Source organism: Mesitornis unicolor, unplaced genomic scaffold, assembly GCF_000695765.1.
Source record: "Mesitornis unicolor isolate BGI_N332 unplaced genomic scaffold, ASM69576v1 scaffold9714, whole genome shotgun sequence".
Classification (NCBI taxonomy): Eukaryota; Metazoa; Chordata; class Aves; order Mesitornithiformes; family Mesitornithidae; genus Mesitornis; species Mesitornis unicolor.
The window spans coordinates 77,021-92,265 of NW_010182075.1; the positions used below are offsets into that span (position 1 = coordinate 77,021).

General features: G+C 41.0%; 1 protein-coding gene across 1 annotated transcript in view; it reads right to left on the reverse strand.

Annotated features, from left to right (window-relative positions):
- COL22A1 (collagen, type XXII, alpha 1) overlaps positions 1 to 15,245 on the reverse strand; it is a gene marked incomplete at its 5' end in the record, with an annotated part of 153,143 nt that overhangs the window by 16,370 nt on the left and 121,528 nt on the right. Inside the window, 10 exons of the mRNA XM_010183650.1 lie at positions 74 to 127; positions 1,172 to 1,225; positions 2,052 to 2,105; positions 3,527 to 3,580; positions 4,956 to 5,009; positions 5,830 to 5,883; positions 7,187 to 7,240; positions 8,752 to 8,865; positions 10,811 to 10,858; positions 11,096 to 11,140. Coding sequence (XP_010181952.1) covers positions 74 to 127; positions 1,172 to 1,225; positions 2,052 to 2,105; positions 3,527 to 3,580; positions 4,956 to 5,009; positions 5,830 to 5,883; positions 7,187 to 7,240; positions 8,752 to 8,865; positions 10,811 to 10,858; positions 11,096 to 11,140 — 585 coding nt within the window. The remainder of the gene's footprint in view (positions 1 to 73; positions 128 to 1,171; positions 1,226 to 2,051; positions 2,106 to 3,526; positions 3,581 to 4,955; positions 5,010 to 5,829; positions 5,884 to 7,186; positions 7,241 to 8,751; positions 8,866 to 10,810; positions 10,859 to 11,095; positions 11,141 to 15,245) is intronic.

Consider the following 15,245-nt stretch of genomic DNA (forward strand, 5'->3'; position numbering starts at 1 on the left):
ATCTGCCCAAAAAAAGCTTCCCAGCTGTAGTACAGAAGAGTGACTGGATTGACCCTTTTAGAGCAGAACCTACCGGTAAGCCTCTGGCGCCCTCCTGGCCTGGGAGCCCCGGTTCTCCAGGCTTTCCCTGTGGGAAACAACCACACTCATATTAGTGAGACTCTCAAGTCCATCTCTCTGCTGTTGAAAAGCCCTTAGATATAACAGCACTAAGAACTGTGATTGCCCAGAGTTTCTCAGCAACGTTGGAGTGTGCAAGGAGGAAAATAGTGACAGACATCCCCATACGCACCCTTACCCACGCTGTCACAAACGCAGCCTTTAAGGATCAAAGGCAGCTTAAACCTTTGGACTGGTGCACATATAGAGTATTTTAATGTCGAAGGGGTAAAGCACAGAAGTGCACCGATAAGCACATACAAAAATCAGCATCTGCATATAGAAACCAGGTGTTCTGAAGCAAGCACACAATCGTCTACAGCTGCTGTGACAAGCACTGCTCCGTACACCAGTCATCCTAATGACGGGAGACTTGGCTCATCACAAAACCACCAAGTCCCATCGCACAAGTCACAGAAAGAAGCTGGCAGCGGCAGATACTGGAAGCACATTCTTCATGTAACAAACACAGTTGCAAGGAATAACATTCACTGCCCAATTTATTAACATTTCCATTTTCTTGGCAACTTCATGGCTCAGCTTTTTTCCCTCAACAAAAGCAAATACAGACTAAGTAAAGAAAATTAAATGTGAACCCTCTAATCCTGAACAACAGAACTGTCATGGAGCAATCCAGAAAAGGCTTCTTTAAAGACACCTCCTCTAAACCTTTTATGCCCCATTATCTTCTACCTAAAAAGTGGATCACTAGCTTTAATGTTACAAGACAACCTTCTTTCTCTGCAATATTTACGGCAGTTGTAAAAGTCGAATCACTAAGTTTTAGTGTATTTATGGTAGCTGTAAAAGTAAAAGAACCCAGTTTCTTTTCAAGATTGCTAGTGTGTGACACTTATAAATTGCTCAAGACAGTATAGTCCTTCTGGCATTAAAAAAAGATGTGCAAACAGGCTCCCTGCCCCCCTAAGGAGCCTATGGATAGGCAGCTCCAAAAGCAATAACTGGATGCAGGCTCTGATTGCCTGAACGAAACAGTTTTAAATTACATTACCGGTTCCCCAAGAGATCCTGGCTTGCCATCTTTGCCGTCATTCCCAGCTATACCCTGTAAATGAAATGCAAAACAGGGTATAAAGAAGGAGTCAAAAGGGAAGATTGGTGTGGTTTTTGCCAGTCTGAGTTTCACAGTGATGATTTTGCTTAATCAGGGCATAATTAAGTTTGTCTAATCCTTGAAAAACCGCCCTCTTTCTATAGCTCAGCCATAAACCTCTGCTTGTCACACCACTGTAACAGCATTAACTGTTTCCCCATCCAATATGGGAAGTCTAAGGGGTTTCCTTCTTTTCAGCAAGGCGAGCACTCCAATAGTCCTAAAACAAGATTCTAAAAACAGCTGATGTAAATCATTGCAATGCCATTATCTCCATTCAGCTATGTTACTTTAGACTAGAAATAGCTCTGACCCTATCCCTATGACAGATTAAAAAAAAAATACAAAATGTTGTACTAATACATTTTCCAGAAGAGAAGAGTCTATGCCCAAGATGTTCTTGAACTTGAGGCAGTGCAAAGGAATTATTTCACCTGTGGATTCAGATAAAGACAGTATTCCAGTCTATGAATTTCGGTCCCCTTACACTGGAGCTTTTTGTTGACTTTTGTGCTCTGCATAAGAGTATTTCTTCCAATGAGAAGGCAGATAAGGAACAGACCTGATTCATATTGACAATCAACACTTAGCTTTAAAGCGATCAAATACAGCTTTCACACTGTCCTGGACCAAGGACATAGCATCAACGTGAGAGATACCATTGCAGATCATGCATAGCTTTAAAAGCACCTCAAAAATGTCACCTCTTTGTTTTACACACCAATGTGTTTATGAACAGTTTAATGTATTTAATTAGAAGGAGTTGAATTGCACTCACTGGAAGTCCAGGCAACCCTGGTGGGCCCTGTGGACCTGGAAGGCCATCTTTACCCTGGAAAGAAAGAAGAAACACTGCATCTCAGATGAGATCCTCAGATGCATCTATCAGATTAAGATTTATCAAATGTAGATTTTTACAAGGGACAGCTGAGAGAAGCTGGTCTTGTAGTGCATGTCACCCAGTGTACGAGGTTTCCTTGAATTCCTATTAGTTTCACAGAATCACAGAATGTTAGGAGTTGGAAGGGACCTCGAAACCCAACCCCTGCCAGAGCAGGATCACCTAGACTAGGTTGCAAAGGAACACGTCCAGGCGGGTTTTGAATGTCTGCAGAGAAGGAGACTCCACAGCCTCTCTGGGCAGCCTGGTCCAGGGCTCTGTCACCCTCACAGTAAAAAGGTTTTTCCTCATGTTCACAAGGAACCTCCTATGCTTCAGCTTGCACCCATTGCCCCTTGTCCTGCCATTTGCTATCAGAGAGAAAAGCCTGGCTCCTTCCTCCTGACACTCACCCTTTACAAATTGATAACCATGAATGAGGTCACCCCTCAGTCTCCTCTTCTCCAAGCTAAAGAGACCCAGCTCCCTCAGCCTCTCCTCATAAGGAAGATGCTCCACTCCCTCCATCATCTTAGTGGTTCTGCGTTGGACTCTTTCAAGCAATTCCCTGTCCTTCTTGAACTGAGGGGCAGAGAACTGAACACAATATTGCAGATGTGGTCTCACCAGGGCAGAGTAGAGAGGAAGGAGAACCTCTCTCGACCTACAACCACCCCTTCTGATACACCCCAGGATGCCATTGGCCTTCTTGGCCACAAGAGCACACTGCTGGCTCATGGTCATCCTGCTGTCCACCAGGACCTCCAGGTCCTTTTCTGCCTGCAGCTTTCCAGCCACTTGTCTCCAAGTGTCTAGTTTAAACTGGAGAGCTTTCTTTTCACATAAAACATCCAGTATTAGTCATTAGTTGATACAGATGGAGAAACTGCTGAAACAACTGGTAATTTTTCTCTGAAATTTAATTATATTTAATCCTTAACTTCCCACATAAGATGTCCAGCTGGGATGTAGAAGATCTATATTTTATACCTATCAAATAAGTAGTTAAGAGAAGTGCATTGCTGAGTGTCTGGGTCATGAAGCATCCTAACAGGTCTAATTATGGTGTTCTAGAGGCTTAGAGATGTTAACAGCAAGGACAGACAGACAAGAGGTACAAAAACCTCCTTAGAGGTCCCATGGGCTGGTTTATGTTTTGGCTAATTTGGAATTTCTTTTAGTGAGTAAACAAAACTGCAAGAACAGAGTAATCTGTGGTCATTTGTGGAGGTCCTACTTGCAGGTGTAGAGTTGATACAGGCTGAATAGTTTGGGGAGTTTTCAAAGGACATTACATGGGTTACCACTCAGCTTTACTTCACAGAGCTAAATACAGGTGAAGCTGGTGGTGAAACACACAGCTTAGAGCTTACTATGTCTCCTGGGTTTCCTGCTGGTCCTATTGGTCCTGGTGCCCCATCTGGTCCCTAAACAAAATAAAGCAGAAACAGTGTGAGCGATTAAGGCATTTATACATTTGTCAACACACTTCCTACCACAGCTGGCAACACTGAAGTTTTCACTCAGTTCAGCACTCATTCCACCATTTCTTCATTCATCACAGGAAAGTAGTGCCAACCTCTACATTCAATCAGCCTCCAAAGCCAGAAACAAATATTTGAGTTTGTCCCTGGTACCTCCTTCGGAAAATAGGGGCAAATAGGAAAAAGCCAATCTTGTGACAAAAATAAATCTGAAGAACAGAAGTTATAGGAGCAGTTTGGAGCACACTCTGTGACAGGCAAAATCCTGGAGCCATGAGTGAATGCAGACAGAGAAAAAAGTCACTAAAAGCTGAAGAAAAAAAAAATCTAGGTAATCATCATATTTTGCTCTGCTGTGACAGGCTCAGTTTTACTTTGCACTTTTTCTATGACTGTGAGTCTATTCAGAGGGTCTCATAGGACAGTTTTAAGAGTTTTAATCCTCCTGGAATAACCGTATGGCTGTGGTAGTATGAGGTTAATACAGACACATTAAATGAGTCTGTGTTATTAGCTTCTCCTAAAATAGTGCTCACAGGAGTGTAAATGACCCACAGAGCAGATCCACATGTTGTCCCAGTGGCAAAGCATTCAGCATCTTTTAGGCACTGCTACCATCTGAAAAGAGAATTATAATCTAATCCTATTTCCTGGTACCTCCAGTCATTTTGTCAGTGAAATGTATACTCAGCTTTGAAGAGACCGCGCTGATCCCCAGAACAGACAAAAGCTACACACCCTCAGCACGGCAAGGCCAAACTGCACTGTAAGCAGCAATATGAGTGGTGATGACTATGAGTTTGGAATGAAAAGTCCTGCACTCAGGAAAAGTCCCAACTCTTGGAGGGTGTAAGCGGTGATATCAGAAGCAGGAGAGCCAAGTTATTTCAGCTCTGCTTCTGCGCTGTTGCTCCTTTTTAAATACAAAGAAGAATAGTTGTATTTGGAGAGAGAGTAGAGAATTAAAACCTTCTTATATTTGCTGATTCTAGACTGACAACTTATTCCACCTATAAGAAAACATCTATACACATACTACTGAAGAATTTTCATGATCATTGCTTTGCATAAAGAGAGCAACTGAAGCCTAGCATCAATTTACAGAGTGAGTCGAAGCATTAAGCGAAAAGTTGTTGATGTATTAAATAGCAATTATCATCAGTGGGGAAAAATATGACACTCAGGGGACCATTAGGAACCCACTAGAAAATGCAAATGCAATGCACAGACAGGTAGGAATGGTCCTTTCTTCCATATGTAATAAACTTTATTAGCAAGGAAAATAGAGAACCATCTTCTTTGGAACAGAGGAACTTACAGGTGGACCAGGGTTTCCAGGAGCTCCTGAGAAGCCGGGCATTCCAGGGTGGCCCTGCAGAACAAAAAAGAAGTTTTTTAATGCATTATTCGCATCTTTAGTTGTATAGAAGTTGACTGGTTACTGAACATTGTGAGGTAACATCTAAATGAGACAATACATGGAGAGCTGGTTATAAGGAAATGAGGAACCATGGCTTTTTAAAGTAAGACCTTGGTTTTCAAAGCATGCACTTCAGAAATAAGCATAGTTAGATTTCAGGTGTACTTTTTCTAATACATACTTCAGTCTGTGCTAGTGGGAGATGAGAACAGATATTGCAGAATTGTACAAGGCAGGAGATCAGGCAGAAGAACAAACCTGTTTAAAATATCCTACAAATCTTATTGAAGAGGTGCTGATTTGTGCCTTAAACTATTGACTCAGCCCTTGGCAAAATTACGAAAGTTGCCTCTAATTTGGACCATTCTCCTCTTTCCTGTGACATCTCAGTCCCTTCTAAAAGAGGTCATCCTTACATTCATCTTCTAGGACAAACACTGGCTTTTTCAGCCAAAAGGCAACCTTGTGGATCTCACCTAAGCATTATCTGAGGAAATGACTAAATGTTGGGTCATGCAGAGAACCGAATGCATCCAATCCAGAGGTGAGGAAACAGATCATATGGGAAGGTTTTTATTGTAGATGGGGATGGAAGCCAGTGAAGGACTGCTACAACTCCACTCTTCAGCATAGCCCATTTGAGGTTTATCAGTGATGAAGAGCTCCCATCTTCCTCCTCTGAGAAGGGTATTTTTAAATCAACATCATAGGAGTTATTGATAAAGGAACAATCAGAGTGACAACACTGTTGGAAAGCACACACTGTTTTTACCTGTTCACCTTTTTCTCCTGTATCCCCAGTCATGCCACGGTCTCCTTTAGCACCCTGATAGTGAAAAAAAAAAGCCATTGAAAGTCACTTACATTCAGTATCAGCTTTTCATTGTATCAGCTTTTTGACCTATATCATAAAACACTTGGTAATTTGAGCATAAAACTCATAAATAAGGACTGAGTTCTGCTTGCTCTTCTCTTAACTCTAGACTCTCACTACCAATGTTGGAGCCAGAAATATATGTGAAGAATTACCTTTGAACATTCAATTTTAATGCCCAAATCTCTGCTTTCTTATAGCACATAAGAAAGCAGCAGATATGGTATGTCTCAGACTGGGTGACTTTCCTGCCAGTCATGGGTTACTAATTCTTTTGCAAATTTTATCCTGGAACATACTTTCATTTTGTTCAACCCTATATTTACTTTTGAGACTCTACTGCTCTCTCCACCACACTTTTAATTGCAAGATTTAAAATTAATTCATGAATCTCTATTAGCTTGTCCTACACTTTAATAAGTGCAAATACAGAGATGTTAAAATTGCAGAAGGTATTTTAGACAGTAGATCAGCAATGCAGGGAAGTCTGGAGATAATTGTGGTCCATCACAAAATCACCTTATCTCTCCTTTCATTGATTTGTTTTGATTTGTTTCACATTTGTAAAGGTTTTGATTACGACCAGGCATGGGCATTGTGAGTAAACCAGTGACAGACCTCTTCATGGGAAGCGCTTGAAATGTGACATTATTGGAATCCTTCAGACATTGGAAGTTTTATATCAGCCTATGCCCCTAGACCATTAGGCAGAAGCATATAGCTGAAACAAGGAGTTCTTCCTATAGCATGTTTCAGAAAACATTCAGAGTCTGTGGATAAAACCACCATGGCAGATAGCGTATTTGGAGCCCAGCAGCCCATTGCATCACCATTAATTTAAAGTGATTCAAGCATATAGGATTCAAACAGGAGAGGAACATGCCAGGTGGCTACTGCTGAGGTTTTAATTTCTTCCTCACCTGGTTTGGATTGAAACTTAATGTAAAGCTGTTCTCTTTCATCAAAATCCCAATGAAATTAAATTCAACATCAAGGATTTACCCCTTCATTTGTGTGAGTGTGTGTGAATAAAGGGATGGTAAGAGACTGTATTTAAGCAAAACAGTGTTCATGCGGGGAGCTGTGCAGTTCTGCATGCCTATGGCACTCCAGTGAATTGCCAGTACAGGGTCCATCCAACAGACCAGTCCTACCACTTTACACAGAGATGGGTGTCACCAAGATCCTGATTCAGCCAGTGTACTAACAAGTCACAGATAAGTCTTCATTAGACAACTGAAGCAAACCAACCAACCTTTGAGCCATGCGGCCCAGGTGGGCCTGCAGGACCTCTGGGACCAGTATCCCCCTGCAATGCAGAAGAGGTAGAAGTAAACATTAGTTTCTTGCACATCAAAAAAGCACCATATGTCAACAGTGATGCCTCATTGCTAGAAGCATGGAGTTGAGAGGGCTACCTTTACACACAGTGTTACAGACTGCTTTGTCCTCCAGGACACACTGCACCCACGGACATCATCCTGTCCACGCTTGTCATCAGACAGGCTCATCAGCATATTATGAATCCGTAAGGCTACAATTGGCTCTTTCCCAAACAAGCAAATCCTTAGGAAACCTCTGTGGTTGTGTTCTATCTGTTCACTGGCATCAGCCCTGGTCACTGCTGGAAACACAAGACCTCAAGAGGAAACCATAACCAGGGTGCGACACACGGATTTAGTACAAGGAAAGCTCCCTCCTGAATGAGCCTTGAACCTATGTTGCTGAGATCCACCTGGTACAGGTGTGGGCAAGGTTCTGGTTAATTACTATAATATTCTGTATGTGGCTTTTACAAAAGTGATTGGTTTCCTGGAACAACTGTAGAAACTGTATTTTCCTCTCCAAAATTCCTCTTTGCAGTTCAGATGGGATGCATCAAAACACACCAAGGACAGATGAGACAAATTCTCAGTTACACCACAGACTTTTTCACTCACTTATATGCCCTTAAAAGAACTAGAGAGAAAACCACCAGGAGAAAACAGATGGAGGAAAATTGAAACTGAGAATGTTAGAAGAGGAGTTCTAGGGATGTGAATAATACAGGAACTCTGTGTAGCAGAAAATCGTCACTTTTTCTACAGGCTACCTAAAAGGGTAAGGGATTAATTTCAGTATGTGACACTTACTAAGACCTGTTAAGTTCCCTCCTTTATTTCAAGGCCTCTGCAAAATTTGTGTTTGAAACAGTGGCTGCTCCTAGCTCTTCCTTTCATGAATCATTGTAGCCAACAGAAAATCCATGTAGTGATTACTGATCAACCAGCACTGTATCCCACCCACTGCTCAGTCACTGCTCTCTGTTTTCTTACTCACGCACCCCTGTCATTTCTCCTTTTGAACAATATGCATGACTGAAAACACACTTCAGGATTGTTCGTTGTCTCCCATAGAGGAGAAGGTGGATGGGAAAAGATATATTTTGCAGCTCCTAGATTCCTTACTATTCTGGGAACCAGCAGGTCCAGTATGCTGAGCTTTGAATTACAGAAATAAGGAGCACTTCACCCACTTCTTCTTTCATGTCTTCTAAGAGGCTCAAACCATGCCAGGAAGGAAAAACACAAGTGCCACTACTTGAGTCCTTCTGGCACAGAAAGTCATCCAAGGATACTTATGTCACCAAAAGCAAGGCAGAGATGGCCTTGCTATCTATAGTCATAGCAGCAGCTGAAATCTAGTCCATTGACTCTGTCACAGACATCTATAAAGGATTCACAAGGTTGTTGATGAAAAAAAAAAGACCATCTAAAAATCTTATAAGAAAAACAAGGTTACACCACATCCAAGGCATGGTCACTTCCCTAGCTATCTTACCATTTTCCCATCCTGGCCGTCTCTACCTGGTGGTCCTCGGAGACCTTTATCACCTTTGAAACCTGGGATTCCTGGGAGTCCTGGTGGGCCAGGAGGGCACTCACTGCACACATCCTAGGAGAGAACATGCAGAAATGAATTATCAATGGACTGAAGACATCTGCAGACACCCACTACAAATGCAGCAGTGGGTCGTCATATAACAGTACTCATATAACATGTAGGCCTTTGCAGTTTGACCATGCTGGGGAGGATCTGGATTACTTTGCCTCACAGAACTGAAGTGAGGGCAGTGTGGAGCAGAGTGAGGGTCAGCAGCTGAGCTCAGATGCGTTCCCATGGGTAGTTTCCTATCAGTTGTAGTTGGACAGGTTCTAATTGATCATCCAGGATCAAGAAACCAAGGAAAAGCTCTTCTCAATAGGGAGGTCAGACAACTGCAAAGCAAGATTAGCAAGAACAACCTTGTTTTGAAGGTATGACACTACTAGAAAACTGTCTGAAAGACAGACACCAGTCTGAAAGAATTGGGTTACAGTCTAGAGGGCAGGTTACTAGGGAAAAACCAGGTGCAGCACACTGTCAGAAAGGGTGCTTTGCAAGGGAAACTTTTCAGCAGCTAGCACAGACAAGAATTCATCTGATGGAGTTCATGAAGACCAAGTGAATGTCACAGTGTCCTGAACAAATTCTGTCATGGAGAATTACTACCTCCCTCCTTCAAAACCTCTTTTGAGTTTCATCACCTCAGTAGTCGTTCCATTTCTACCATCTTCAGGAAATTAAATACTATGGGTATGATATTTCCATTTCGAAGATGGACTCCCTTCAGCAGAATGGGAGTGAATTCTGCCTTTTAAGAGACAGTGTACCCCAACAGACAGACCATCCAGCTGAGAGTTGGGAAACCTTGCTCCAACACCCAACACTGTCAGTGAGCCATTGCAAAACTGTGGGGAAAATTGTGTTTCTAAGCCTCAGTCCCATCATGCATATCTATCTACTTACAATCTAAGTGCTTAAGGGACCTCCAGATGAACAGAGCCCTAATTTAATCTGGGATCTCAGGGTGATGCTTTAAATATGGCTGTACCACGTGTAGAGTCAAAAAGTACCAAACAGAAAGAATATGCCAGACATATGAGTATGTTTAATCATAACAAAATCGAAGGAAGAAAATAGAGGAACATCAAAGTAACATCCTGTACCCAAGAATCAGTCCCTTGCTATTGTCCTGGTCAGAAATCCCAAACTATACCATGCAGTAAGCTCTCTGGAAAAATATTTGGCTCCTAAAGAAAGACAGATCTTCAACAAAGGCATTTCACAGTAGCAATCTTAAAAGGGTACTTCTGTTAATAGGGTTAGTTAAACAGGTAATTTTTTAGTTTCTTTTAATCAATAAGAAAAGATTTCTTGCCATGTCCCAAGACTGCTTAAAAATCTCCCAACTCAGCCCATGTAAATCTGTAACGATTTTGCAGTAAACACCTCTCAAATACTGACCCACTTCCCAGTCAGCTCTCTACGTGGAGAGTAAAAGCAGACAGACAGGTCATCGCTTTTGAAACATGGGTGCATCTGGGGTTAATTACCTCCATCCTTTTAGATTCACTATGCAAAATTACTTTGCACCCCCAATTCAAACCTCCTCCAGTCACTATTGAAGGTACCCATGAAAAAACAGACATTTTATTAAAATGGTTTCCATTTTCTATTTTGAGTAGTACAATTTGACAATGTTTATTTAGCCTTGGGAAAGCATGTCTCGGAAAAAGCCAAAAAAGTCTCAGAGTGTTTGAAACATACACCATATTATAAAGATCTTTGTAGGTCATGTCACTGCTGGAGACGGCCAAAAGGTATTAGATTTTGGTCTCCAGCATGTGCTCTAGTGTCTCAATATCAGTGCAAGTATGAAACCTGCTAGTTTCAAGCTCTGACAGTGTGTTTAAAGGGACCTTTTGCACTCATAGCTCAAACTTTCCCATCACAGAGTGTTAGTCAGGTTGGAATCAAACACAGAGATAAACTCCCACCATCCTCCAAGGCTGATTACCTTTACTAAGAGATTTATGTCCTCTGGAGAGAGCGGAGGTGAGGAACCCTGTGGAATGAGAAATTCATTATCTCAGGCAATTTTAAAAGACATCAAAGTATAAGAAATATTCCTGAACTTTCATTGGTTTCCCTTGCGCTGCCCAGGACTCACTTAGTGAGTCCATACCACTTAGTGTTTTTCCAGAGATGCTGAGATGAGCAGCAGTGGGAATGCACTGAAATGAGGTATACAGGTGGAAACCAAGTTAAAATGAAGATGTAATACAGAAGAGAAGTTACATACTGGTTTTCCAGGAGGTCCTCTTTCCCCTGGATTTCCGGGTAGACCCTACAGATCAAGTGAAAAAAAACAATTGTGAAATTATCATACAATAACCCCCTGACAATTATCATACAGTAACACTCTGCTGACTGCTTTGGACTAGCACACATTTCACTTTCTGTCACTGAGCACCACTGCTCCATGCACATGACAAACAATAAACTCCTTTAAATATCTCTGACTTTAGAAGTTGTCCCTCTTGATTTTTTGCCGTCTCTTAATCACTCCCTCTCAACCTCTCCTAAATCTCACTTATCTACCGGATGATCCTGTTAAATTCATTGGAGTCACACAAAGTCTGGAACTGCTTTAGGTGTCTCCTGGTCGCAGGAAACACTGAATCGCAACAGTGTGAAGGATGAAGCTTTAAATCCCTGAAGACACTTGAAACATGCAAAATCAAGACCTTGCTTTGCATGAGCCTTGCAAACAGGTCCCTTGCACCTGAAATAGCAATGACCCTGTTTGTTTGTTTGTTTGTAGGGGTGTGTTGGTATCAGTTTTCATGAGATGAAGGCATAGAAATGACCGGCATCCTTAGACTTTTAAGGTCCATGAAGTCATGGTTTGGAAAACCATAGGAGCGATGCTCCTCCTCTCAGCGGCCATCTCTTGTCTGTCATTAGCAAGTCAGTCCTTTGTTAAGAAAATCCAACATCAAACCTTGACAAAACAAAGCTTGATTTTTTTGAATCTTTTCATAAAGTAATGCTTACTTGGGAAACTGAATCTTTTAAACAGTACAGTTGGTCACTGCTCAGATTGTGACAGAAATCTGCATTGCAAGCATCCTTGCAGTGGTGGTTTAAGTTGGACTAGGTGAGATTTCCCCAAATCACCCTCTGCTAAATCCCTGTATCCAGCTGGCCTGTCACCCTGTGTAATCACTCAAGCGTATGCATGTTCTGTCCCTACTGAGTACCTTAAAGTACATACGAAATATCCAACTATCCTAGCACATACAAAAGGCTGTCCTACAGAACAGTCTTTGGATCTGCAGGAACAGTTTCTACTGACTATTTAAAGGCATCTGTGTTCAGTTTTGTTGACTCTGTAGCAGGACCCACCTGGGGAGCTCTCTGGGATGGTGCCAGATTCCTCACTCAGGATGTTAACCAAGACACTAAAGATACAAGTGCTGTCTTCCAATCAGTCTAGGCTCAGCAGGGACTACCTAGACTCTGAGATTATCCAAAACGTCCATCTGGAAAGTTCCTTTAAAAACTAGTCAAATGCTTTGGTAGGAAGAGGACGAGGTGTTCTGTCAATCACCTTCTCTCAGGTTGGTCTGTTGTCTCCAATCAGTTCACTGTATTATTTGTGCAGACAACCAAATGTGGAGTTGGGTACTGGTGAATTAATGACTTAAGTGCACTGTGTGTATGCACAAAGCAAAGTTGTGATACCCTGCTATACCCTCATTATAGCTATAGAGCAAACTTGAATTATTTTATTCCATGATCACACTTACAACTTAAATACCCTACCTCTTGCTAGAGAAGAGAGAAAATGGGAAAATAAACTGATTGTTCTTTTTCTACATTCATACTAAACACTTCTGAGTGAACAACAACCCTTCAGTTACCTTAACTCTCTGATAGATGAATATTAAACATGAACTGAAGTGGAACTGAAGTGGAACTGAAGTAGTATTGAAGTCCATGGATTAAAGCTTGTTTCCTGAGGAACTAAACCTTCTCCAGGTGAGAACCAAGAGAAGATAAGATGTGAAGGAGATTCTTAACTCATAATGCCTCACAAATACTCTTCTGGGTAATTGAGTAGATATAAAGAAACATTATAACCATTTATTGTTTTGCTTCTTCCCCAAGGCAGAAATGAGTTTGTTAGAAGATTGTGGGATGTTCTCAAAGTCTCTTCTCTTTCACAGATGCTAATTGTCAGGTCATGCTTTTGGCATCCTCTTCACTGTAGTTTTCAACCACTTCTGCAAGTTGGAAGAGGGTTGCCTAAATAACAATTACACAGATCTTATATTCCCAGACCTACTTTGTTCAGGAAGACTCACACAGCACTTGCTTTAAGGAGTGTGATGTAAAGCTATGAGGATCACCGTGGATCAGAAAGCAACACAGAAAAGACAATGCAGAAATGTCATTTATGTTGACTATTAACATAGCCATCAATAAACTATTTCTACCATAACACTCACTGGCAGTCTTTTGCTTAGGGATCTGAAACATGACGTAATACTAGTGGTGGAATTCAAGCATTTAAAGTATATAAGAGGAATATAGGAAAAGACTTCTTAGTTATGAGAAAAGACAAACAAGAAGGGAGGGACTAAAATTGAAATCCTGGGAAACATTTAACCATGGCTGTGATACCCACGTGCTATCAGATTGCCTTGAGACAAAAAGAGATGGACCTATTTTCTTGTGTGATGTGGAGCTGGTGATGTCTTTAACAGGATGCAGATAAGCCAGGATAAGAAATTAAGCTATGTGCTATGGCTGACAAATCTGAAAACCACTGCATTCCCAGGAAAAGACAAAGAGTTGAAAGGTGCAAGACTGCGAAGAGAGTCTCCTTTGAAGAATGCTTCACTGAGCTGAAACCAACAAACCAGACATAGGACGATGGCACTTCAGTGTCTTGCATTATCAGGGAACAGGCAACTGGAAGGAGAGCCCAAAGTAGCAAGAGAAAATATATATAAGGAAAACAGTCACATGGGCTTATACTGGGTGTGCCATTACAAGACTGAAAATTAAACATGACATATAATAGCTGAAATAGGTTATAAATTCCAGAAATAAAAAGCCAATAGGAGGTTTAATAAATGTATTGTTGTTTGGGGTGTATGTACCCTAAAACAAACACAAAGGAATTGCCCTTCTAGCTGTATGGGAAAACCAACCCCAGAACAGAAAACTCTGCTTTTCTGATCCGATGGCAGTAATGTATGGATCCACAAAGTTTTCCTAAGTATGAACATAAATGCAGGGGAAGATTAACTTCCCAGTAATACTGGAACTTAGTTATCAGAAATAATTAACATAATTAAAAAGTGATTAATTCAGGGTTTATGTTAATTAAAATTATCGTAATCAAAATACAGAAAGAGCCTATTAAATGGGTGTCCTCACTGCTAATAGTAAGACAAGAGAATGACTCATTCAGATTGTTTTCTAATCTAAGGGAACTAAGTAGGTGTGTTGAACAGAAACATTTGATCCCCAGCAGACAGGAAAAGGAGAGTGGATGCTTTAATGTGTAGTGTAAGGGTATGTGGGAGGAGAGCATCTGCTCCTGTAGGTTTATCTGGTCAAGGATCTTTTTCATTGCAATAAGGGAAAATAAGGAGGAAACCATAAACAAATAAGCAAATGTAAGTAATATTTAAACTAATTGAGGGCATGAAAGCAGGCATGATATGTAGTACTCCAGTTATGGAAGAAATTAGTCCTACTATAGGAAACCACAAAAAAAACCCACAAAAAAGCCTATGAAAACACTTTTCAGGATTTAAGAATTGGAGCTGTAGTTAATCAGAAAAAAAAAAATCAAATTTAAAGATAAGAAAGTAAGGTACATAGGACAAAAACAACATGTGCCAGCTTTGTCCCAGAAGAAGAGAATCTGTAGGGATTTATGGGCATAGTGAACTCTAGAGGACATTTCATACAAATAAACACCAAGCTATTTACTGAAAGTAACAGAACAAAGTCAACCAGCATGACCGTCCTGTAAACCTGGACAAGGATTTCCAAAAACTACATTTCAATAAAACAAGACACTGTTCTGAGAACTCTTGATATTTGATCAAGTTGACAATACATGGTTCAAAAGCTGACCCTGGGCAGTGCTATTGTAAAAAGTATGGCACATGCTTTTAGGGCACTAGAAAGAAGCTAGAATGTAGCCTGATCTATTCACCTATGGCAGATAATTCTGGTGAAAGTTATTGCAAAAGAAATATTGACTCTTCCACCTCCCCAAATACAACTGTAAATCTGGTTTGGCAATATCAGGGAATGCAACAACATATAGCAAACACACTTCCAAGACCATCTAATGAGTCTATAACTGGAAAAATAATGCAGAGAATAACCTAATGTATGTAAATGTGATTTAAAAGGATTATTCA